General features: G+C 45.4%; 1 protein-coding gene across 2 annotated transcripts in view; it reads right to left on the bottom strand.

Moving 5' to 3' along the window:
- The window catches only part of ncaldb (neurocalcin delta b), a 29784-nt gene extending 3109 nt beyond the window's left edge, over positions 1-26675 (bottom strand). The window contains exons 1-3 of one of the 2 annotated variants that reach the window (XM_053612554.1): positions 26362-26675; positions 4277-4676; positions 147-252 (exon numbers count right to left, since the gene is read on the bottom strand). In XM_053612554.1, coding sequence (XP_053468529.1) covers positions 147-252; positions 4277-4654 — 484 coding nt within the window. In that variant the 5' untranslated portion in view covers positions 4655-4676; positions 26362-26675. Of the gene's footprint in view, positions 1-146; positions 253-4276; positions 4677-5051; positions 5242-26361 lie in introns of those variants that run through there. The other variant, XM_053612555.1, reaches the window with a different exon arrangement.
- Between the last annotated feature and the right edge of the window lie 387 nt (positions 26676-27062).

The following is a 27062-nucleotide window of genomic DNA, read 5'->3' on the forward strand; positions in this document are numbered from 1 at the left end:
TGAGTCCACAAAGGAGTGCACCTATCAGAACTTTAAAAAAATAAAATAAAATAAATAAAAATGCTGGACAGACCACGCCCAGAAGAGACAACAGTAGCGGTCGCTACACGCCCACATAAACCAAACAGACGTGTGTGTAGACTCACCATCACGGTTTGTGTCCATCTGGCGGAAGATTTTATCTGTTCGCTTCTCGGGCGTGGATTCGTCCTCCGGCATCTTCATCACCGACGACACCATCTTATAGATGGCCTGAGGCGATGATAAACAAAGAGCGATAAACACGCAGTAAAGGGGAAAGATCTACAGATAAATTCACTTAATATCTGTCAGAGTGCAATGTGTGAAAATACTATCAGGTTCTAATGGTAAAGCGTGTGTTCTGGAATAAAACTGCATCAGTGTAACCAACGCCATGAAACAAAGTCTGAAAGTCGCGGTGTTTGTTTGCCAGGTCTGGACTCTGACAGATGTGCGACAGAGCGAGGTGCTTCACGAGCTCGGCGTGTTTGCGTTTCGCTCTCGTAAATCCCTCTCGCGTCGCCGAGTCGACGTCACACCGCCGTTTTAATGAGCACACCGAGCGCAAAACCATGAACTGACACGTTTCTAAAACCTGCTGAGGAAGGAGAACAATGGGGGGGGGGGGATAAACACCACCATTCTCTTTCACACACGAAACACTAGCGTTCATCAGCATATACACCGACCATCGTTAACCAACACACAGTTTCCCAGTTCAAATACCAACACTCTCCACCGAACACCAACGCAGAACACCAACAATCACCATCTTTTACCATCAAACACTAGCACATAGCTATATCCTTCATCACGGACCAACACTTAGCATCAAACCACAACACTCCTCAAATACTAATATTCTTCATTAAACACCATCAAACACCAACATTATCAAACATCACCAAATGCCAACAATTTCATAAAAATGCTCTCAACACAAACACTCTCCATTAAACACCACCAACACCAACAATCCTCTTCACATACCAGCACTCGCCGCTGAACACCAGCTTTTTATCGCTTCACCATCAAACGCCATGTTCCTCCAGCATTTCCACAAAAATCATCAAACACCAACCATCTTCTTCAAATATATGTATTCTCCATTAAACACCAACACCTTCCACATTCCCTACCAAATACCAGCATTCACCATCAGACAACAACGCACCATAAAACACCAATACTTACCAACATCGACAACCACACACCAGCATTTACATCAACATTCACCACAATGCATCATTAAACACCAACCCATAGTGTTTAAAACACCATCAGCCTAACTGAAGGTAAATGTAAGGGGGTATATTGTATTTGCTGGTGATTCGATGGTATTTCATGTTAAATACTGAAGGTTGTATTTAGTTGTGAAGGTGAATGTTGGTGTTTGTTAGAGAATGATTGTGTTTGATATTGAGTTTTGGTGTTTGATGGTGGATGCTGGAGTGCAATGGTGACTGTTAAAGACTGTCACAAGACCGTACTGTTAGTCTTTGACAGTGACTGGTGGTATCAGATGGCGGTTTGGTGGTATTTGTCGGCACTTCATGTTAAATGTAAAAGGTTTTTGTTTTGATGGTGAAGGTGTTTGATGATATTTGTTGCTATTTGATGTTAAATATTGGAGGTTGTTTTTGTTTTAATGATAAATGTCGGTGTTTGATGATGTTTGTTGGTGTTTGGTGGTGAATGTTGGTGTTTGGTGGTGAATGTTGGTGTTTGATGGTGTTTGATGGTGAATGTTGGTGTTTGTGTATGTTGGTGAATGTTGGTGTTTGATGGTGAATGTTGGTGTTTGTGTATGTTGGTGTTTGTTGGTGTTTGATGGTGAATGTTGGTGTTTGTGTATGTTGGTGTTTGTTGGTGTTTGATGGTGAATGTTGGTGTTTGTTGGTGAATGTTGGTGTTTGATGGTGAATGTTGGTGTTTGTTGGTGTTTGATGGTGAATGTTGGTGTTTGTTGGTGTTTGTTGGTGAATGTTGGTGAATGTTGGTGTTTGTTGGTGTTTGATGGTGAATGTTGGTGTTTGTTGGTGAATGTTGGTGTTTGATGGTGAATGTTGGTGTTTGTTGGTGAATGTTGGTGAATGTTGGTGTTTGATGGTGTTTGTTGGTGTTTGATGGTGAATGTTGGTGTTTGATGGTGAATGTTGGTGTTTGATGGTGAATGTTGGTGTTTGTTGGTGTTTGTTGGTAAATGTTGGTGTTTGATGGTGAATGTTGGTGAATGTTGGTGTTTGATGGTGAATGTTGGTGTTTGATGGTGAATGTTGGTGTTTGTTGGTGAATGTTGGTGTTTGTTGGTGAATGTTGGTGTTTGATGGTGAATGTTGGTGTTTGTTGGTGAATGTTGGTGTTTGTTGGTGAATGTTGGTGAATGTTGGTGTTTGATGGTGAATGTTGGTGTTTGTTGGTGAATGTTGGTGTTTGATGGTGAATGTTGGTGAATGTTGGTGTTTGTTGGTGAATGTTGGTGTTTGTTGGTGAATGTTGGTGTTTGATGGTGAATGTTGGTGAATGTTGGTGTTTGATGGTGAATGTTGGTGTTTGTTGGTGAATGTTGGTGTTTGTTGGTGTTTGATGGTGAATGTTGGTGTTTGATGGTGAATGTTGGTGTTTGTTGGTGAATGTTCGTGAATGTTGGTGTTTGATGGTGAATGTTGGTGTTTGATGGTGAATGTTGGTGTTTGATGGTGAATGTTGGTGTTTGTTGGTGAATGTTGGTGTTTGATGGTGTTTGTTGGTGTTTGATGGTGAATGTTGGTGTTTGATGGTGTTTGATGGTGAATGTTGGTGTTTGTTGGTGAATGTTGGTGTTTGATGGTGAATGTTGGTGTTTGTTGGTGAATGTTGGTGTTTGTTGGTGTTTGATGGTGATTGTTGGTATTTGTTTGGTCATACTGTGTAATTTTTCATATTGATTTATATAACAGTATAAAGCAAAATACCATTTGAAGTGTTTGTTGGTGTTTGATGGTGAATGTTGGTGTTTGATGGTGAATGTTGGTGTTTGTTGGTGAATGTTAGTGTTTGATGGTGTTTGATGGTGTTTGTTTGGTCATACTGTGTAATTTTTCATATTGATTTATATAACAGTATGAAGCAAAATAACATTTGAAGTGTTTGTTGGTGTTTGATGCAGAATGTTGGTGTTTGATGGTGAATGTTGGTGTTTGATGGTGTTGGTATTTGTTTGGTCATACTGTGTAATTTTTCATATTGATTTATATAACAGTATAAAGCAAAATACCATTTGAAGTGTTTGTTGGTGTTTGATGGTGAATGTTGGTGTTTGATGGTGAATGTTGGTGTTTGATGGTGAATGTTAGTGTTTGTTGGTGTTTGTTGTTATTTGTTTGGTCATACTGTGTAATTTTTCATATTGATTTATATAACAGTATGAAGCAAAATACCATTTGAAGTGTTTGTTGGTGTTTGATGCAGAATGTTGGTGTTTGTTGGTGTTTGATGGTGCATGTTGGTGTTTGATGGTGTTTGTTGGTGAATGTTGGTGTTTGATGGTGTTTGTTGGTGAATGTTGGTGTTTGATGGTGAATGTTGGTGTTTGATGGCGTTTGATGGTGTTTGTTGGTATTTGTTTGGTCATACTGTGTAATTTTTCATATTGATTTATATAACAGTATAAAGCAAAATACCATTTGAAGTGTTTGTTGGTGTTTGATGCAGAATGTTGGTGCTTTTGGTATGTGATGGAGGATTTGTTTTTTGGAGGTGTTTGTTATCTGATAAACTTTTGCTGATGTTTGCTGGTGTTTGTTTGCACATGAAAGCGTAAACCCTCTCGATTCTGGTTAACTCCTCGTAGCTCACTTCATGTGGCCCTGCTGTGATGTAAACTAATTTGCAGAGCCCTTTATGCCGAGTGACAGTGAGTGGGATATAGATGATGAGCACGTGCTGTTTGTGCATTCGTTCTGGATGCAGTGGATAATTGGTCCATTAGTTTCAATCTAGCACACTTTCATCACAATTATTTTCAGAGCTGCTGCTGTGTTCCTTTTGTCCGCGCTCTGGGAAGCCGCTCTGGGCTGAGAGCTGTGGCCCTGACTCATCGATTCTGCTCGTGTTAATTGGCTAAACGCTAAACTCGCTCCCGTGCGAAATGAATCCTCTCTCTCTGCCTGTTGGAAAAGAAAAACGAGTGCAGCTCTTTGTTCAGCACGTGTTAGCGTCTCCCTGCTCTAATCCTGTCTGTGTGGTTAATAAAGATCACGTTCTCACGCCGAACCTGTACGATCTCCAGCATCTCTGCCTTGCTGATGTAGCCGTTGCCATCCAGGTCGTACATGCTGAAAGCCCACTTGAGTTTCTGGTCGAGCTGGCCACGTGACGTGATGCTCAGAGCGATGATGAACTCTCGGAAGTCTATCGTTCCGTCCCCGTTGGCGTCGAAGGTTCGGAAGACGTGCTCGGCGAACTTGGACGCGTCGCCGTACGGGAAGAAGTTGCCGTAGATCTTCTTGAACTCTTCCATGGTGAGCGCGCCGCTGGGACAGTCCCGGAGGAAGCCCTTATACCACTCCTGAATCTCTTCCTCAGTGAAATCGGTGCTCTCCAGCAGGTCCTGGATCACCTCGGGACGGAGTTTGCTGTTCTGCTTCCCCATTATGATGAGTATTCTGTTTCAGCTGCTCAGAGAGAGAGAGAGAGAGAGAGAGAGAGAGAGAGAGAGAGATCAATATTGGAAACACCAGCTTCAGCATCAAACACCAAAATTCCTCTCCAAACACCAACATTTACCCCCTAACACCAACAGCAAAGCGATTTCAAGCAACAACATTCCCCAAACATCTTCAGTAAACACCATGAAACACCAACAATGGCAAACATTACACACCAACACTTTAATCTAATCCATCAGACACCAACATTCTTCACTAAACACCAGAAAAATTCCACCTTTCTTCCCCCGGACACCAACTTTCCACATCTAACACCGTCAATCATGAACGGCCCCTTTTCAAACACCAACACACACACCCAGTGTTCACCATCAAACACACCTCAAGCACCAATCTACAAACAGCAACGCATACCAACGTCTGGGCCTGGAAATGAAAAACAGCTCACGATGACACAGCACTGGTCTGGATCATAGGAATTATTCTCCTGTTCATATATATATAAAGTGTTCAGTACGAAAACACAGACGACACCAGTAGTGCGTGTGTAATCCGTGTGTGTGTGTGTGTGTGTGTGTGTGTTTATTGAGACGGTTTCTAGAAGATTCAGTCTGTCTCACTTCACTCACTGATCACTAACGAGCAAAACGATGTATCAGATACTGCCAGTGTAAGCAAACCACACCCCCTCATTAGCATATGCAAAACGATAGACTTTTATTGAGCTTGTTAAGTGTTTTTATTTTTTTTATTTTTAACTCTAAAATCTATTTTTTTGTATTCAGATGTAGTGTGATTGTTGTTCTGGGGATTCCCGGGGTATCTGTGAATGATGGAAACATGAAAATTTGGAGCCAAGAAATATATATTCTTTTAAAAATGATTTCATACTGATTTATTTTTTTAAAAGTCTCTAAAACAGCAGATTTAATTTCACAAAATAACAACAACAACCTAAAAGCTGAAAAATGTCCTAGTTACTGAGTTACAGTGTAGGATGAACTTTATGTAGGTCTTAACTAAGGCAGTAACCAATGTGTGTGTGTGTGTGTGTGTGTGTGTGTGTGTGCGTGTGCGTGCGTGTGTGTGTGTATATATAGAGTGCAGGATGTCTGTGTGAACAGCGGTGTGTAAATGTGATGAAGCGATGCTGCGCCTCACGCACCCTTCCACCACTCCACCCTCACCTATCATCAACCGAATTTTCCACTGCTCTCTCTCTCTCTCTCACACACACACACACACACACACGCACACACACGCACACGCACTTACCCACTTTATATACAAACATCTGCAGCAGCATCATTTCCTGATGCAAATCGACCTCACACACACCGCAACCTGTTCCTCTCAGCCTGAACTCAAGCTGTGTGTGTGTGTGCATGTGTGTGTGTGTGTGTGTGTGTGTGTGTGTGTGTGTGAGAGAGAGATACCGAAAGAAAGAGAGAGAGAGAGAATGAGAGAGAACAATACATCCAGTAAACAGGAAATCCTCCATCACTCTCCTCACATTTTCTTTTTTCTTGCCTGTTTCCTCGTTCTGTCTTTGTTTCTCTCCTCTTTCAGTGTCAGTCTCTCCATCTTTCCCCGCCTCTACTCATTCCCATTATTCCTGTCCTTTTCTCCCTCTCAGTCTAGTTGTTCACTGGAGCTCCGTGAGTCCATTACATCATCGTCCGAGGAGCGAAGTGACGATATTTCGTCCATGACGTGATATTTGATCATTTCATCTCTCTTTCTTTCGAACCGAACTCCTCTGGTGCAGGTTAACGTCCCGACACTCGTTTAGGAACAGGAATGAGACACAGATTGATCTGTTGTAGCCCGTCCCCTTCAGCCGTTCACCGTGCTGTGCTCTGAGATGCTTTTCAGCTCACCACGCGTGTACAGAGTGGTTATCAGAGCTAGCGTAGCCTTCCTGTCAGCTCCAGCCGGTCTGGGGATTCTCCTCTGAGCGGTTTCCTCTCTCATCGACAAGACATTTCCGACCACAGGACTGCCCTCTGGATGCTTTTTGTTTTTGTTTACAGTCTAGCGTGTGTGAAAGGTCCAGGAGATCAGCAGGTCAGCCCATCTCGAGTGGTCCAGTGCAGGTTCCTCGGTGCAAGTTTACTTGGTTTAACTACGACCGCCATCTTTGTGTCTGGCACACAACAAATTTTGGAATGTTTTTTTTGTGGAAACCTCAATATCTCGTCTCAGGATGGTCCTAGCTCCTTCGAGCAAAAATTGATCTCTAGAGCACATTACAAGGTACATGTATATAACTACATTATATATATATATATATATATGAACATTTTGCACATTCTTGTTCCTTAGACTTAGAGCTTAAGTCCAGATGTAATGCTCAAGATTGCTCACAGTTCCACTTTTAGGGTCGATTTATAACGGGAAGGGTTCGAGTCTCAGTCTTCATTGTTTCGGGGGGACCTGGGTAAGTACAGTACAGTCTGTACAGAACATTTCAGGTTTGAGACTTCCTTCATTTTATTTCATTTTTATGGGGTGAGAAAGTGCAATTTTTTAAAACTCCCCTCACTAGCAGGTTGAATATCTCTGCTGGAGGACCAGATACGAACCCGTATTATTTCTGTGGAAGTTTCCGGTTCGTATCTGGCCCCCCTCCACAGACATTCAACCCCAAATTGAGGAGAGTTTTTAAAAAACTGCACTTTCTCACACCTTAAAAAAAAAAATAGAGCAGGCTTCAGCATCATATAGTGTGTGTGTGTGTGTGTGTGTGTGTGTGTTTTGATGCGTCTGTCGTTTAATCTCCCCTCTCCTTTCCTCGGAGGTGGAGGCGTAACATCAGACGCTTTAATTGCTTAATGGATCGGCGACATTTGCATAATGTCACCACGGTGATGGATTTACAAAAATGAACGCTGCTGTAAATGAAGAGGGAGAGTGAAATGTGTTCACACTTCCTGAATAAATACAACAATTTGTAGGACTAAACACACACACACACACACACACACACACACACACACACACAGTGTTTTGTTGTTTTCTGCCTGAAAATGTTGAAAGTTTTAACATCTCTGAACTCTCTCTTTCTGTCTCACTCTGAACTCACCTCGACTGTCCAGCCTTATCCTAGCAGACTCTCTCTCTCTCTCTCTCCCTCTCTCTCTCCCTCTCTCCCTCCCCCCCCCCTCTCTCCCTCTCTCTCTCCCCCTCTCTCCCCCCTCTCTCTCCCCCTCTCTCTCTTCCCTCTCTCTCTCTCTTCCCTCTCTCTCTCTCTCCCCCTCTCTCTCCCTCTCTCCCTCCCCCTCTCTCCCCCCTCTCTCTCCCCCTCTCTCTCTCTCTTCCCTCTCTCTCTCTCTCCCCCTCTCTCTCCCTCTCTCCCTCCCTCTCTCTCCCCCCTCTCTCTCTCCCTCTCCCCCCTCTCTCTCCCCCCTCTCTCTCTTCCCTCTCTCTCTCTCTCCCTCTCTCTCTCCCCCTTCTCTCTCTCCCCCCCTCTCTCTGTACCCTTTTTATCCCTCCTCATGTTCTCTTACACTGATGACATCATCGCTGATCCCTCGCTCAGCCTCGTATCCTCAGAAGTTCTCCTTCCTAAAGCCGGGTTCTGATCCACAGGCCAAAAGTCGCGTCTTAAATTAACTCTAAGACTCTTAGCACCCTCGTTAGCACCCTGATGGTCATGGGTATGTAACGCCGTGGCAAAACATCACCTGGACGCACACGTGGTGGTGCGCCTGTAAACCACGGAGATGGTACAGTCCGGAAGTCTGAGTGCACTAAAGAGTGCTGTTTCTCTGTAGCTGTCAGTTCTAGTGAAGGAGGCGTGGCCTTTGTGTTTGTCTGTCTCAATGAAGGAGGTGTGGCCTTTGTTTGTCAGTTCTAGTGAAGGAGGCGTGGCCTTTGTGTTTGTCTGTCTCAATGAAGGAGGTGTGGCCTTTGTTTGTCAGTTCTAGTGAAGGAGGCGTGGCCTTTGTGTTTGTCTGTCTCAATGAAGGAGGTGTGGCCTTTGTTTGTCAGTTCTAGTGAAGGAGGCGTGGCCTTTGTGTTTGTCTGTCTCAATGAAGGAGGTGTGGCCTTTGTTTGTCAGTTCTAGTGAAGGAGGCGTGGCCTTTGTGTTTGTCAGTTTCAGTGAAGGAGGCGTGGCCTCTCACTCCTCACAGAACACTTTTTAGTAGAGTACTGAATAGGATCAGATCTACACAGCGTATAATCGCACACTGCACCGTGTCGACTCCTCAGCTGCAGTAATCGTATCTTCTGCGTGTTCAGATGTTAGAATTTGCATTATAAAGTGTCTGCAGTGTGACACACACTCGTAGTGAATATGGAGAATGTTCCGGTCTCAGAGCTGTATAATAAATGTTTATGGAGCTCATATACAGGTTTATAAACAGTATTTACATTTACAGTCCAATCATCCGTTAATAATCCGAGTCACGGGTTCAAAGCTTCAGAAGGAAACTAGTTGAAGGTAACAGTTGTTCCAAGCAACATTTCAGTCTGATGGAGAGAGGAGGATAATCCTGTTAGACTCGGCGTGTTATTGATTTATTTATCTCAAAGTGTATTATGAGAACTAAACTGCAGACAGTTTCCCAAAAGCATCATAAAGTAAGAAGGAGAGAGAGAGAGAGCGTGAGAGAGAAATAGAGAGAGAGAGAGAGAGCAAGAGAGAAAGAGAGAGAGTGAGAGAGAGAGCAAGAGAGAAAGAGAGAGAGTGAGAGAGTGAGAGAGAGTGAGAGAGAGAGAGCAAGAGAGAAAGAGAGAGAGTGAGAGAGAGAGAGAGTGTGAGAGAGAGAGCAAGAGAGAAAGAGAGAGAGAGAGAGAGAGAGAAAGAGAGAGAGAGAGAGAGAAAGAGAGAGAGTGAGAGAGAGAGAGAGTGTGAGAGAGAGAGCAAGAGAGAAAGAGAGAGAGAGTGAGAGAGAGAGAGTGAGAGAGAGAGAGAAAGAGAGAGAGAGAGAGCGAGTGAGAGAGAGAGAGAGAGAGAGAGAGAGAGCGAGAGAGAGAGAGTATAAGAATAATTGACCCCGGTGGTGCATGCCGCACATGCCGCTCATACACTGCCGTCTTTTTATAGACGTGAGCAGTCGTGTGTAGCTGAACGTCTTCGTGTTTCTGCTGCGTAGCTGCTGCTGTTCCCACTAAACCTCACGCTAATGTCCGCTGCAGAATAATCGTCACGTCTCCACTCTCGTCTCCTGAGATTCACAATTAGAGACCAGGACACATTCCAGGCTACGCAACCGCTGGAAACATCTGGATGGAATTGTGATGCGCTGATGCAATATGTGATTCAAACAAGTACAAAGTAGACTCAATGAACCTCTGTCTCTCTGTCTGTCCATCTGTCTCTCTGTCCATCTGTCTCTCTGTCTGTGCATCTGTCTCTCTGTCTGTGCATCTGTCTCTCTGTCTGTGCATCTGTCTCTCTGTCCATCTGTCTCTCTGTCTGTCCATCTGTCCATCTGTCTCTCTGTCTGTGCATCTGTCTCTCTGTCTGTCCATCTGTCTCTCTGTCTGTGCATCTGTCTCTCTGTCTGTGCATCTGTCTCTCTGTCTGTCCATCTGTCTGTCCATCTGTCTCTCTGTCTGTCCATCTGTCTCTCTGTCTGTGCATCTGTCTCTCTGTCTGTGCATCTGTCTCTCTGTCTGTCCATCTGTCTGTCCATCTGTCTCTCTGTCTGTGCATCTGTCTCTCTGTCTGTGCATCTGTCTCTCTGTCCATCTGTCTCTCTGTCTGTCCATCTGTCTCTCTGTCCATCTGTCTCTCTGTCTGTGCATCTGTCTCTCTGTCTGTCCATCTGTCTCTCTGTCTGTGCATCTGTCTCTCTGTCTGTGCATCTGTCTCTCTGTCTGTCCATCTGTCTCTCTGTCCATCTGTCTCTCTGTCTGTGCATCTGTCTCTCTGTCTGTGCATCTGTCTCTCTGTCTGTGCATCTGTCTCTCTGTCCATCTGTCTCTCTGTCTGTCCATCTGTCTCTCTGTCCATCTGTCTCTCTGTCTGTGCATCTGTCTCTCTGTCTGTCCATCTGTCTCTCTGTCTGTGCATCTGTCTCTCTGTCTGTGCATCTGTCTCTCTGTCTGTCTCTCTGTCTGTCCATCTGTCTCTCTGTCTGTGCATCTGTCTCTCTGTCTGTGCATCTGTCTCTCTGTCCATCTGTCTCTCTGTCTGTCCATCTGTCTCTCTGTCCATCTGTCTGTGCATCTGTCTCTCTGTCTGTGCATCTGTCTCTCTGTCTGTGCATCTGTCTCTCTGTCCATCTGTCTCTCTGTCTGTCCATCTGTCTCTCTGTCCATCTGTCTGTGCATCTGTCTCTCTGTCTGTCCATCTGTCTCTCTGTCTGTCCATCTGTCTCTCTGTCTGTGCATCTGTCTCTCTGTCTGTGCATCTGTCTGTCCATCTGTCTGTCCATCTGTCTGTCCATTTGTCTCTCTGTCTGTGCATCTGTCTCTCTGTCTGTGCATCTGTCTGTCTGTCTGTGCATCTGTCTCTCTGTCTGTGCATCTGTCTCTCTGTCTGTCCGTCTGTCTGTCTATCTGTCTGTCTGTATGTCTATCTCTCTGTCTGTCTGTCTATCTGAAGCTGAAGGAAAGAAAACAGATCCATGAGATATATCATTTTTGAGATTTTTGTCCGTGTACGGAATGAACAGAAAAAGGTAGGAAGTAGAAATGAACATTAATATTCGACGATATTTAATGATTCGTCTCCCATTTAAATGTAATTGTATAAACGTATGAATTTTCAGTCACACTCGGGTGAAGTACAAATCTCCTAAAAGGCTTAAAATCCGTTCATACGTCTTTATTATCCTGTCTCTCTCTCTCTCTCTCTCTCTTTCTCTCTCTCTCTCTCTCTTTCTTTCTGTCTCTCTCTCTCTCTCTCTCTCTCTCTGTTTCAGAACGAAGAGATCTGTGAGAAAATCTGTGTTTACTTTCATGCGAAAATTCCCAGAGACAAAAACGTGAAAAGACTACGTTATGAAGAACGTAACAAAGAACAATGTTTGTTATTCCTTCATTTCTCTCGTTAGCTCTTTCTCTTTATTATCAATAAAACCCTTTCTTCATTTTCACCTCCACCTAGCGTAAAAAACGCTTTAGTGACGTTTAGGTGTTTTTTTTTACATCAGGCTTTTCCCTTCACGTTTCTTTACTCACGTGGACGGAAAACAGCGTACTGTCCCTCTCTCCACGAATCTCTCAACTTTCCCTTTTTATTTCCGTCTCCTTCTACTTCCGTCACTTTCTCGTTTTTCGTCACTTTCTCGTTTTTCGTCACTTTAAGGTTTTTTTGTTCTCTCTCTCTGTTCTGTCTCATTCCCCCTCTCGCTTTGCTCCCCTCCCACACATTTCTGTTTTTATTTTTATTCCATCCACATCACGCACATCTGTATTTCTCTTACTCTTTTTATGGTATTTCTCTTTCCCTATGCCCGAGTCAGCTCCGTGTTTCTCTGATACTCTCACTTCCTCCGTTCTCTCTCTGATTTTCTGTGTATGAATCTTGAATCTTGTATTTTTCTCGACTCGATGCAGTGACACGTCGGTCGCCGTGTCAGAGGGACACGTGATCAGGGGTCTTCCTGCTGTCCTGCGGCGTACTGAGGTGTTTGCATCAAATCATACAGTCAACACGTGACGAGATTCGTCCCTTCGTCTTTGCTCATTTAACACACGTGAGCTCTTATTTTTATCCTGTAGGCACGTCTTATCCACACGCTAATCTAATCTGAAAGAGAGGATGAGTATATATACTATACATAGAGGGAGAGAGAGGGAGAGGGAGAGAGGGAGGGAGGGAGAGGGAGGGAGGGAGGATGAGTATATATACTATACATAGAGGGAGAGAGAGGGAGAGGGAGAGAGGGAGGGAGGGAGAGGGAGGGAGGGAGGATGAGTATATATACTATACATAGAGGGAGAGAGAGGGAGAGGGAGAGAGGGAGGGAGGGAGAGAGAGAGAGAGGGAGGGAGAGGGAGGGAGGGAGGATGAGTGAGAGAGAGATCCATGTGTGAGTTTCTGTTCTCGTTAAATCCTCGATCTTTCCTCTGCACTTTTTCCTCATTTTCCATATTTGGTCACAGCTTCCTATTCCTGTCAACTATCTGGTCTTTATTTACTACTTAGGGTCTTAACCTGTGTCTCAAATCATTACACGTTATCCCAGATGTGCAGTCAGACATCTTTTGAATGTATGGAGAAGATAAAAGGATCAGCAAGGTTTTGATTTTTAAAGAATTAAACATTGACATTGCTTCAGAAGTGATGAATGTACAATAATTTCACTGTAATCACCGTGCTGTAGTCCTGCCACACTGAAAAGCAACCCTGAAGACCTAACCCTGACCCTAAACCTGACCCTAAACCTAACCCTGACCCTGACCCTAAACCTGACCCTGACCCTAAACCTGACCCTGACCCTAAACCTGACCCTGATCATAAACCTAACCCTGACCCTAAACCTGACCCTGACCCTAAACCTGACCCTGATCATAAACCTGACCCTGATCATAAACCTAACCCTGACCCTAACCCTAAACCTGACCCTAAACCTGACCCTGACCCTAAACCTGACCCTAAACCTGACCCTGACCCTAAACCTGACCCTAAACCTGACCCTGATCATAAACCTGACCCTAAACCTGACCCTGACCCTAAACCTGACCCTGATCATAAACCTGACCCTAAACCTGACCCTGACCCTAACCTAACCCTGATCATAAACCTAACCCTGACCCTAAACCTGATCATAAACCTAACCCTGACCCTAAACCTGACCCTGACCCTAAACCTGACCCTGACCCTAACCCTGACCCTAAACCTGACCCTAAACCTGACCCTAAACCTGACCCTGATCATAAACCTGACCCTAAACCTGACCCTGACCCTAACCTGACCCTGACTCTAACCTAACCCTGATCATAAACCTAACCCTGACCCTGACCCTAACCTAACCCTGATCATAAACCTAACCCTGACCCTAACCCTGACCCTGACCCTAGGTTTATTCCCCCTACCTTCAACTCCGGCCTCAGTAGCATCCAAAAACCAGTCTGAGGACTCCGTGAGCCGACATTATGAGTGTGTGCTGTGATGAAAATATCATATCACGATACCTGAAGATATTTTTGCGATGTACGATATGTATTACGACATACAGGTCTGATAACTGACTGCCATTTTGAAAAAATAAAATGATAAAAATGACATCAGTGTCTACAAAAATAACTTTAAACTGAAGGCTAATAACAAATAATGACAGAATTATAACACAATTTAACAATCATTTTTATTTATTTATTTAATTTTTTTTTTTTTTTACAATTTTTAAGGTTCGGGACACAATTCTAACATCAGATCATCTGCTTCCAGTCCGAGCTTGTCACTGCCATTAACGATCTGAGGAACAGACGTGATAATGTGGCGTGTGGTATAACGGGAAATATCTGCAGACTAATAATCTACAGTTAACTGTTAGTCTTCTGTAGCGTCTGTCTCGCGGTGCTCTCCCCCAGCATTACTGCACTGCTCTACACAAACACATGATCAACACGGAGGAGTACGCTTCCCTTCTGTCCTGTCCTTAACCAATCACCACCATTCTTCTTTTCTTCTCGTGTCTCATGTTTCAACCTTCTGCCTGTGACTTAATGTGCTTTAATGACGGATTAACCCCCGAGTGTTTTTGCTCCACCATAGTTCTGACCCGTACCTGCTGTACTCGACAATGATTACAGGATTACTCACGTCTCGACCTCTGATTAATGAGCTGTTTGTGATTATTTGAGTGTGATTAGTGAGCTGTTTGTGATTATTTGAGCGTGATTAGTGAGCTGTTTGTGATTATTTGAGTGTGATTAGTGAGCTGTTTGTGATTATTTGAGTTGAGTGATTAGTGAGTTGTTTGTGATTATTTGAGTTGAGTGATTAGTGAGCTGTTTGTGATTATTTGAGTTGAGTGATTAGTGAGCTGTTTGTGATTATTTGAGTGTGATTAGTGAGCTGTTTGTGATTATTTGAGTGTGATTAGTGAGCTGTTTGTGATTATTTGAGTGTGATTAGTGAGCTGTTTGTGATTATTTGAGCGTGATTAGTGAGCTGTTTGTGATTATTTGAGTGTGATTAGTGAGCTGTTTGTGATTATTTGAGTGTGATTAGTGAGCTGTTTGTGATTATTTGAGTTGAGTGTGATTAGTGAGCTGTTTGTGATTATTTGAGCGTGATTAGTGAGCTGTTTGTGATTATTTGAGTGTGATTAGTGAGCTGTTTGTGATTATTTGAGTGTGATTAGTGAGCTGTTTGTGATTATTTGAGCGTGATTAGTGAGCTGTTTGTGATTATTTGAGTTGAGTGTGATTAGTGAGCTGTTTGTGATTATTTGAGTTGAGTGTGATTAGTGAGCTGTTTGTGATTATTTGAGTGTGATTAGTGAGCTGTTTGTGATTATTTGAGTGTGATTAGTGAGCTGTTTGTGATTATTTGAGTTGAGTGTGATTAGTGAGCTGTTTGTGATTATTAGAGTTGAGTGTGATTAGTGAGCTGTTTGTGATTATTTGAGTGTGATTAGTGACCTGTTTGTGATTATTTGAGTGTGATTAGTGAGCTGTTTGTGATTATTTGAGTGTGATTAGTGACCTGTTTGTGATTATTTGAGTTGAGTGATTAGTGAGCTGTTTGTGATTATTTGAGTTGAGTGATTAGTGAGCTGTTTGTGATTATTTGAGTTGAGTGATTAGTGAGCTGTTTGTGATTATTTGAGTGTGATTAGTGAGCTGTTTGTGATTATTTGAGCGTGATTAGTGAGCTGTTTGTGATTATTTGAGTGTGATTAGTGAGCTGTTTGTGATTATTTGAGCGTGATTAGTGAGCTGTTTGTGATTATTTGAGTGTGATTAGTGAGCTGTTTGTGATTATTTGAGTGTGATTAGTGAGCTGTTTGTGATTATTTGAGTGTGATTAGTGAGCTGTTTGTGATTATTTGAGCGTGATTAGTGAGCTGTTTGTGATTATTTGAGTGTGATTAGTGAGCTGTTTGTGATTATTTGAGTGTGATTAGTGAGCTGTTTGTGATTATTTGAGTGTGATTAGTGAGCTGTTTGTGATTATTTGAGTTGAGTGTGATTAGTGAGCTGTTTGTGATTATTTGAGTGTGATTAGTGAGCTGTTTGTGATTATTTGAGCGTGATTAGTGAGCTGTCTGTGATTATTTGAGCGTGATTAGTGAGCTGTTTGTGATTACTTGAGCTGAGTGTGATTTCAAAAAGTGAAATGGAAACAAATAGTGTTTTTACGTCCAGGATAATAAAGTTTATACATTAAATACTGTGGTGTATGGTAAAGCTCATTATTAATGCATGCCGAAAAAGTACAAATTGTCCTGTGTGAAGTTTCCCTTCATCACGAAAATAAAGAAAAAGTATTTCCATGTTTGAGTCACTGAGTTTCAACATCATCTATTTTTACACACAAAAAAAAACAAATCAGACGTCGCTATTTTAGAGGCCGAGCTTCTTAAACCCAAAACCTCAGAGCTAAACCATCCATCAGGGCTAAAATTATCTCACGCTCTGGGTAAAACGAGCCGCTTGTAACCCCGATGAATCCCCGCCGCTCTCCGAGTGTGTGAGAAACACCACGGCCACGGCAGGGTGGGTTCAGTCCTCTCGTTAGTGTGTGTGTGTGTGTGTGTGTGTGTGTGTGAGCGGGAGAGAGAGACAGTGGGATAAACACTACAGCCACAGTCCCGTGTACAGTGCGGATTAATCAAGATATGCAACATATACAGTACAATATAACATGCAAAGAAACGCGAGAGCCTTTAGGTGTCAGAAACCTGCCATATACATATCAACATAAATGATACACATATTAATATTACGGTAGAGGGAGTTTTCGTATCGTAACTTCACTGTATCATGAGATTATCATATCGTTTATTCTATCACACGTGCATCGTTACAGTCAGTTTATTGTTGCAGCTGTAGTATGTGGTGTAGAATAGACACACATGCCTCACACACAATCATTTACACAACTCCACGTGTGTTAACTGACATCCAATCTGTCACCTGTCATTCAGGATGTGTGTTCATTTCACCCGCACACGCACACACACACACACACACACACACACACACACACGTAGCTGAGGGAATTTTAACGTTTATCTTTCACTCCCTCTCTCATCTCTTACATTCTCTTTCTTGCTCTCTCTTTTTCTCTCTCGCTCGCTCTCTGTCTTCCTTTCTTTCTCTATCTCTTTGTCTTTGTATATATACAGTGCTGTGAAAAAGTATTTGCCCCCGTCCTGATTTCTTCTGTGTTTGTGTAGATCTCGTACTAAACTGTTTCAGAAATTTAAACTCAATCTAAGATAAAAACAAAGCAGCCTGAGTAAACACTAAATACAGTTTTTAAATGATAATGTTATTTATTGAAGCAAAAAAGTTATCCAATTCTAACTGGACTTGTGTGAAAATGTATTTGCCCCCCCCCCCCGTTACTAATTCCCCAAATCTATGAAAGTGCATTGATAACGGGGTTCAGCTGGACGAGACACAACCAGGCCTGATTACTGCAAACCCTGCTCAATCACATCTACACTTAAATAGAACTTTCTCAGCAGCAGGAAGTTGGTTAAAAGATCTTACCCAGTAACACACTATGGCAAAGCTGAAAGAAATTACAGAAATGATGAGGAAGAAAGTGATTGAAATACATCAGTCTGGGAAGGGTTACAAAGATATTTCAGAGGCTCTGGGACTCCAAAGAACCACAGCGAGAGCCGTTATCTCCACATGGAAAAACTCTGCACGGTAGTGAACCTTCCCAGAAGTGTCCGACCTTCCAAAATTCCTCCAAGAGCACAGCGACGACTCATCCAGGAAGTCAGAAAACAGCCAAGGACAACATCAAAGGACCTACAGGCCTCTCCTGCATCAATAAAGGTCACTGTTCATGACTCCACTATCAGAAAGACACTGGGGGAAAACGGCTCCATGGAAGAGTGGCGAGGTGAAAACCACTGCTGACCCAGAAGAACATTAAGACTCGTCTGAATTTCACCAGAACACACCTTGATGATCCTCGAACCTTTTGGGAGAATGTTCAGTGGACTGATGAGTGGAAAGTGGAACTGTTTGGAAGACAGGGGTCCCGATACTAATTACATTTTTTATGGTAATTAATTTGTAACTGCAACGGAATACATTTTTAAAGTAACCCTCCCAACCCTGCCTATGGTCAAGCATGGTGGAGGAAGTGTGATGGTGTGGGGATGCTTTGTTCCTTCAGGGCCTGGGCAACTTGCAGTAATTGAGGGAAACATGAATTCTGCTCTCTACCAGAAAATCCTAAAGGAGAATGTCCGGTCTTCAGTCTGTAAGTTGAAACTCGAGCGCAACTGGATTATGCAGCAAGACAACGATCCAAAGCACAGGAGTAAATCCTAGTCCTAGAAGTAGTGAGAGACTGATCTCCAGTTATCGGAAGCATTTGGTTGCAGTTATTGCTGCTGAAGCTGGCACAACCGGATTTTAAGTTTAAGGGGGCAATTAATTTTTCACATTGGTGATAGGTATTGGATAGCTTTTTGTTTTTGCTTCAGTGAAAAAATTTTTTTTAACTGTATTGTGTGTTTACTCAGCCTTTGTTTTATGTTGTATTTCGTTTGAAGATCTAAAACTATTTAGTACGCGTGTCACGTAATGAGGGTTGAGGACGGATACGATCACTGTTAAGAGCTTTACAGGAGAGCAGGTAATCCAGAGGGTAAGGCAAAAACAACAACAAAGACAGGCAGCAGTCAGGCGATCAGGTAAACAGGCTAGAGCAGGTGAGGCAGAAATCAACGTCAAGGACAAAAACAGAATTATAACCAGAATAACAACACGATAGCAAGGCTTGGTAAACGACAGAGACCAAGATAACTGAGCGTATTACTTCGCACGTGAAGACAGTGACTGATCAGTCTCTTATATAGTGTGGTGTGATTGGGAACAGGTGTGTGTCATTAGTCCTCAGGAGAAGGTGACATATCTGTGTGTATTTTTGGGAGTTGTAGTCGTCGGCCATGTTTGTAGCTTGCGGTGCATTCTGGGAAACGGAGTCGCAAGTTTGCCGTGACATGACAATGAGATATATACGCAAAAACAGAAGAAATCAGTATGGGGCAAATACTTTTTCACAGCGCTATAATATAATCACAGTGAACTTTGCCTGAAACACCCACGTGCTACCGTAGTTTCTCAGTTTTTACATAACGTAAACAAACTAAATAATGGGATTGTGACTATTTATGTATTTTTTGTGTTCTGTAATAAATAAAGTAATTAAGCGCTGATTGTTGTCCTCATTGTTTCATAATTCATTCATAACTCATTTGCAGTGGATTATGTTTGATTGACTACACAAACGCCGTGTGTATACCGCTCTCATGTAGCACGCCATCCCCTAAAAAAAGCTGCAGTTTTTGCAGCTCGATTATAAACAAGGAAATCGCTGCAGCCTTAAACACACTCCCGCATTCGCTCGCAACCTCTCGCTCTCTCTCTGTCTGAACGAGGCCGAGCGACTTCCTGTAAACCGAGCCTTGTTCACGGGTGATGATCTTTTACAGCGAATTTAACCAGAACCTGTTATACAGAAAATACTAAACACTGAACACCCGAGTGTATTAACATTTCACTGGAAGAGACTGAACTGTTTGATGTTTTATTTGAAGTTCCAGTGAATGAGACAATGCTACTGCACAGATATCGATCTAAATAAATAAAATACAGCAGAAATACAGCACACACAATCACTCCAATCAAAATAGTTCCGTGAGCAGACGGCACATTTGACCTCCCGAGATAAATCACTCCAGGAGGCATTTACAATGGTAAGTGAATCATTTGGCCCACTTGAGGAGTCACGGACAAATGTAAATCACGCGAGGTGTTCCTTACAAGTGTAAGCAAATCAATTGAGGAGCCATTAACAAATGGAAGTGAAACACTCAAGGATTCGTTTATAAAATTAACTGAATCATTTGAATCACACGAGGAATCGCTACAAACGTAAATGAAAGAAGGTGTGGCTTAGAGATACAAGTGAGTCACTGGACGAGCCGTCGGCATATTATAAGCGAATAACATGAAGATTCGTTTACAAATTACTATAAATGAATCACACATGTTGTTTACGAATATAAGCAAATCATTTAAGAAGTCGCTTACAAACAGAGTCAATAAATGAATCATTTGAGTCACTTACACATGTCCATGAATCACTCAAAGGGGGATTTAGAAATGTGAGTGAATCACTGGAGGAGTCATTAGGGAAATTCATCTGAATTTCTCAAGGTGTTGTTTGCAATTTTAAATGCAGCACCTAAGGAGTCGTTTAAAAATTAAAGTGAATCACTTGAGGAGTCACTTACAAATGTAAGTAAAGTACGTCGGGAGTCACTTACAAATATGTCCGAATCACTGGAGGAGTCTTAAACGAATATTCGTGACCCACTTGAGGAGTTGTCTACAAACGCACGTGAATCACTCGAGGAGTTGCGTACAAAGGTAAGGTAGAGTAGCCAATCCACCAGCTAGACGTGTTTTTTGGACATTAGGAAGAAACCAGAGAACCCAGATAAAACCCAATGAGACACAAGGGAACATACGGGCTCCGGATTGAACCCCAGAACTAACCAGTAAAATATACTACATATTAAATAAATTACTGATCTTTAACTGAGAATTAAACAAACCAATAGTACTCATAACATCATCCCCACACTGTCCCCTCATTCCACACTGTCCACTCCAACTGTCCACTCACTACACACTGTCCACTCCAACTGTCCCCTCACTCCACACTGTCCACTCCAACTGTCCCCTCACTCCACACTGTCCACTCCAACTGTCCCCTCACTCCACACTGTCCACTCCACACTGTCCCCTCATTCCACACTGTCCACTCCAACTGTCCACTCACTCCACACTGTCCACTCCAACTGTCCCCTCACTCCAACTGTCCACTCCACACTGTCCACTCCACACTGTCCCCTCACTCCACACTGTCCACTCCACACTGTCCACTCCAACTGTCCCCTCACTCCACACTGTCCACTCCACACTGTCCACTCCACACTGTCCACTCCACACTGTCCCCTCACTCCACACTGTCCACTCCAACTGTCCCCTCACTCCACACTGTCCACTCCACACTGTCCCCTCACTCCACACTGTCCCGTCACTCCACACTGTCCACTCCAACTGTCCCCTCACTCCACACTGTCCACTCCACACTGTCCACTCCACACTGTCCACTCCACACTGTCCCCTCACTCCACACTGTCCACTCCAACTGTCCCCTCACTCCACACTGTCCACTCCACACTGTCCACTCCACACTGTCCCGTCACTCCACACTGTCCACTCCAACTGTCCACTCCAACTGTCCCCTCACTCCACACTGTCCACTCCACACTGTCCACTCCACACTGTCCCCTCACTCCACACTGTCCACTCCACACTGTCCACTCACTCCACACTGTCCACTCCAACTGTCCCCTCACTCCACACTGTCCACTCCACACTGTTCCCTCACTCCACACTGTCCACTCCAACTGTCCCCTCACTCCACACTGTCCACTCCACACTGTCCCCTCACTCCACACTGTCCACTCCAACTGTCCCCTCACTCCACACTGTCCACTCCACACTGTCCCCTCACTCCACACTGTCCACTCCAACTGTCCCCTCACTCCACACTGTCCACTCCACACTGTCCACTCCACACTGTCCCCTCACTCCACACTGTCCACTCCAACTGTCCCCTCACTCCACACTGTCCACTCCACACTGTCCACTCCACACTGTCCCCTCACTCCACACTGTCCCGTCACTCCACACTGTCCCCTCACTCCACACTGTCCACTCCACACTGTCCACTCCACACTGTCCACTCCACACTGTCCCCTCACTCCACACTGTCCACTCCAACTGTCCCCTCACTCCACACTGTCCACTCCACACTGTCCCGTCACTCCACACTGTCCACTCCAACTGTCCACTCACTCCACACTGTCCACTCCAACTGTCCCCTCACTCCACACTGTCCACTCCACACTGTCCACTCCACACTGTCCCCTCACTCCACACTGTCCACTCACTCCACACTGTCCACTCCAACTGTCCCCTCACTCCACACTGTCCACTCCACACTGTCCCCTCACTCCACACTGTCCACTCCAACTGTCCCCTCACTCCACACTGTCCACTCCACACTGTCCCCTCATTCCACACTGTCCACTCCACACTGTCCACTCACTCCACACTGTCCCCTCACTCCACACTGTCCACTCCACACTGTCCCCTCACTCCACACTGTCCACTCCACACTGTCCCCTCACTCCACACTGTCCCCTCACTCCACACTGTCCACTCCACACTGTCCCCTCACTCCACACTGTCCACTCCAACTGTCCCCTCACTCCACACTGTCCACTCCACACTGTCCCCTCACTCCACTCCACACTGTCCCCTCATTCCACACTGTCCACTCCAACTGTCCCCTCACTCCACACTGTCCACTCCACACTGTCCCCTCATTCCACACTGTCCACTCCAACTGTCCCCTCACTCCACACTGTCCACTCCACACTGTCCACTCCACACTGTCCCGTCACTCCACACTGTCCACTCCAACTGTCCACTCACTCCACACTGTCCACTCCAACTGTCCCCTCACTCCACACTGTCCACTCCACACTGTCCACTCCACACTGTCCACTCACTCCACACTGTCCACTCCAACTGTCCCCTCACTCCACACTGTCCCCTCACTCCACACTGTCCACTCCAACTGTCCCCTCACTCCACACTGTCCACACCACACTGTCCCCTCATTCCACACTGTCCACTCCACACTGTCCACTCACTCCACACTGTCCCCTCACTCCACACTGTCCACTCCACACTGTCCCCTCACTCCACACTGTCCACTCCACACTGTCCCCTCACTCCACACTGTCCCCTCACTCCACACTGTCACTCCACACTGTCCCCTCACTCCACACTCCAACTGTCCCCTCACTCCACACTGTCCACTCCACACTGTCCCCTCACTCCACTCCACACTGTCCCCTCATTCCACACTGTCCACTCCAACTGTCCCCTCACTCCACACTGTCCACTCCACACTGTCCCCTCATTCCACACTGTCCACTCACTCCACACTGTCCACTCCAACTGTCCCCTCACTCCACACTGTCCACTCCACACTGTCCCCTCACTCCACACTGTCCACTCCACACTGTCCCCTCATTCCACACTGTCCACTCCACACTGTCCACTCACTCCACACTGTCCCCTCACTCCACACTGTCCACTCCACACTGTCCCCTCACTCCACACTGTCCACTCCAACTGTCCCCTCACTCCACACTGTCCCCTCACTCCACACTGTCCACTCCACACTGTCCCCTCACTCCACACTGTCCACTCCACACTGTCCCCTCATTCCACACTGTCCACTCCACACTGTCCACTCCACACTGTCCCCTCACTCCACACTGTCCACTCCAACTGTCCCCTCACTCCACACTGTCCACTCCACACTGTCCACTCCACTGTCCACTCACTCCACACTGTCCACTCCACACTGTCCCCTCACTCCACACTGTCCACTCCAACTGTCCACTCACTCCATACTGTCCACTCCACACTGTCCCCTCACTCCACACTGTCCACTCCACTGTCCACTCACTCCACACTGTCCACTCCACACTGTCCCCTCACTCCACACTGTCCACTCCAACTGTCCACTCACTCAACACTGTCCACTCCACACTGTCCCCTTCCTCCACACTGTCCACTCCACACTGTCCTCTTCCTCCACACTGTCCACTCCTCTGTCCCCTTACTCCACACTGTCCACTCCACACTGTCCCCTTACTCCACACTGTCTACTCCACACTGTCCCCTTACCCCGCACTGTTCCCTCACTCCACACTGTCCAATCCACACTGTCCACTACACACTGTCCCCTTACTCCACACTGTCCACTCCACACTGTCCCCTCACTCCACACTGTCCCCTTACTCCACACTGTCCCCTCACTCCACACTGTCCACCCCACACTGTCCCCTCACTCCACACTGTCCCCTCACTCCACACTGTCCACTCCACACTGTCCCCTCACTCCACACTGTCCACTCCACACTGTCCCCTTACTCCACACTGTCCACTCCATACTGTCCCCTTACTCCACACTGTCCCCTCACTCCACACTGTCCACCCCACACTGTCCCCTCACTCCACACTGTCCCCTTACTCTACACTGTCCCCTTACTCCACACTGTCCCCTCACTCCACACAGTCCACTCCACACAGTCCACTCCACACTGTCCACTCACTCCACACTGTCCACTCCACACTGTCCCCTCACTCCACACTGTCCACTCCACTGTCCACTCACTCCACACAGTCCACTCCACACTGTCCCCTCACTCCACTCCACACTGTCCCCTCACTCCACAGAGTCCACTCCACACTGTCCCCTCACCCCACATTGTCCCCTCACTCCACACAGTCCACTCCACACTGTCCATTCCACACTGTCCACTCACTCCACACTGTCCACTCCACACTGTCCACTCACTCCACACAGTCCATTCCACACTGTCCCCTCACTCCACACTGTCCACTCCACACTGTCCACTCACTCCACACTGTCCACTCCACACTGTCCACTCACTCCACACAGTCCACTCCACACTGTCCACTCACTCCACACTGTCCACTCCACACTGTCCACTCACTCCATACGGTTCACTCCACACTGTACACTCCACACTGTCCACTCACTCCACAATGTCCACTCACTCCACACGGTTCACTACACATTGTCCACTCCACACTGTCCCCTCACTCCACACTGTCCACTCCACATTGTCCACTCCACACTGTCCCCTCACTCCACACTGTCCACTCCACATTGTCAACTCCACATTGTCCACTCACTCCACACTGTCCACTCACTCCACATTGTCCACTCCACACTGTCCACTCACTCTACACTGTCCACTCCACAATGTCCACTCACTCCACACTGTCCACTCACTCCACACTGTATACTCTACACTGTCCATTCCACACTGTCCCCTCACTCCACACTGTATACCCCACACTGTCCATTCACGCCACACTGTCCACTCCACATTGTCCACTCACTCCACAATGTATACTCCACACTGCCCACTCACTCCACACTGTCCACTCACTCCACACTCTCCACTCCACACTGTCCCCTCACTCCACACTGTCCAGTTAACACTATCCACCCCACACTGTCCACTCACTCCACAATGTATATTCCACACTGTATATTCCACACTGTATACTCCACACTGTCCATTCCATACTGTCCATTCCACACTGTCCACGCCACACTGTATACTCCACACTGTCCACTCCACACTGTATACTCCACACTGTCCATTCCACACTGTTCATGCCACACTGTATACTCCCCACTGTATACTCCCCACTGTATACTCCACACTGTATACTCCACACTGTCCACGCCACACTGTCCACTCCACACTGTATATTCCACACTGTATACTCCCCACTGTATACTCCACACTGTCTGCTGCACACTGTATACGCCACACTCTCCACTCCACACTGTCCACGCCACACTGTATACTCCACACAGTATATTCCACACTGTATACTTCACACTGAATACTCCACACTGTTCATGCCACACTGTATACTCCCCACTGTATACTCCACACTGTCCACTGTACACTGTATACTCCACATTGTCCACTCCACACTGTATACTCCCCAGTGTATACTCCCCAGTGTATACTCCACACTGTCCGCTGCACACTGTATACTCCACACTGTATACTCCACACTGTCCACTCCACACTGTATACTCCACACTGTATACTCCACACTGTCCACTCCACACTGTCCACTCCACACTGTATACTCCACACTGTATACTCCACACTGTCCACTCCACACTGTCCACTCCACACTGTATACTCCACACTGTCCACTCCACACTGTCCACTCCACACTGTATATTCCACACTGTATATTCCACACTGTATACTCCACACTGTCCACTCCACACTGTATATTCCACACTGTATACTCCACAATGTCTGCTGCACACTGTCTGCTGCACACTGTATACTCCCCACTGTATATTCCACACTGTCCGCTGCACACTGTATATTCCACTCTGTATACTCCACACTGTATACACCACACTGTATACTCCACACTTTACTTTTAAGTTTTGAATTCAAGCACATCAGAATTATAACCCCTAACCATCTGCTTTATTGTTAAACCTGTAGTGCACTTAATAAGCGAGTACATCACTAAAACATCTACTGTACTAAACAGTTTTTAGAAGCTGTTAATTTTATTATGGTTTATGGAGCAAAAACCCAAATAGTGCACTAAATAGAGTGCAGCACCTGTTATCTTAAACCTTCTATATAAGGAACACAGACCTGACAGCAGAACAGCTCCCTATTAGTCATCAAGTGCGCTACATGGTGTGCAGACGTCTACTTAGAAGCCTACTCAATGCACTTATATGAAAGATGACCACCTAATGAAGGGTGCATTAAGTTGCTATTTTAGCCCCTCTATAGTGCACAAGGTAGGGTGCATAAAGCTGTTATTTCAGACATAAACTCACCTCAGGAAATGTAGATGGACAGCTGATGATTTCTGATCTTTTAGATGTCCATAACCTGGAGACGCGCTGGCAGTACACACACGCGCATGTGTGTGTGTGTGAGTGATAGAGAGATAGAGAGAGGCAGAGAGAGAGAGAGAGAGTGAAAGAGAGAGAGAGAGAGAGAGAGAGAGAGAGAGAGAGAGAGAGACAGAGAGCCAGCCGCCACTCCAAACTCCGCAGACTGACAGTCAGTGCGCGCGCTCGGCTCGGCTCTCAGCTCCGAAACACTGGTGACGTCAAAGCCGCCGGTCACGTGACTTCGCTGAAAAGGCCTATCAGAGCCGCAACGCGGTTGCCCCGGCAACGACTACTCAGCAGGCACTGCGCGTGCCGATCTCTTTCAGCGCGCACTTCCTGTCATTTTTCTTGTTCTGTCCGTAAATAAAAAATCGACAACTTTTGTGCTTCATTAAAACCACTGAACTACTGTTACAGAAAAGACTGAAAACTGTCAATAAACATACAACCAAACTGCACAGCTTTCTGTTCCAGCAGCTATTCACACTAATAATGTAGTAATAGTAGCAGTAGAGCTAGCATGAGCGGTATTAGCAACTGAACATGTTTATTTCTTTCTTTATTGAAAAGATGGAGGTGTATTTAATATCCCGAAATGAGCAGGCAGACAGGGTGTAAGAGCAGGTGTCCTCTCACATTGG

Source organism: Ictalurus furcatus, chromosome 24 (assembly GCF_023375685.1).
Source record: "Ictalurus furcatus strain D&B chromosome 24, Billie_1.0, whole genome shotgun sequence".
Lineage (NCBI taxonomy): Eukaryota > Metazoa > Chordata > Actinopteri > Siluriformes > Ictaluridae > Ictalurus > Ictalurus furcatus.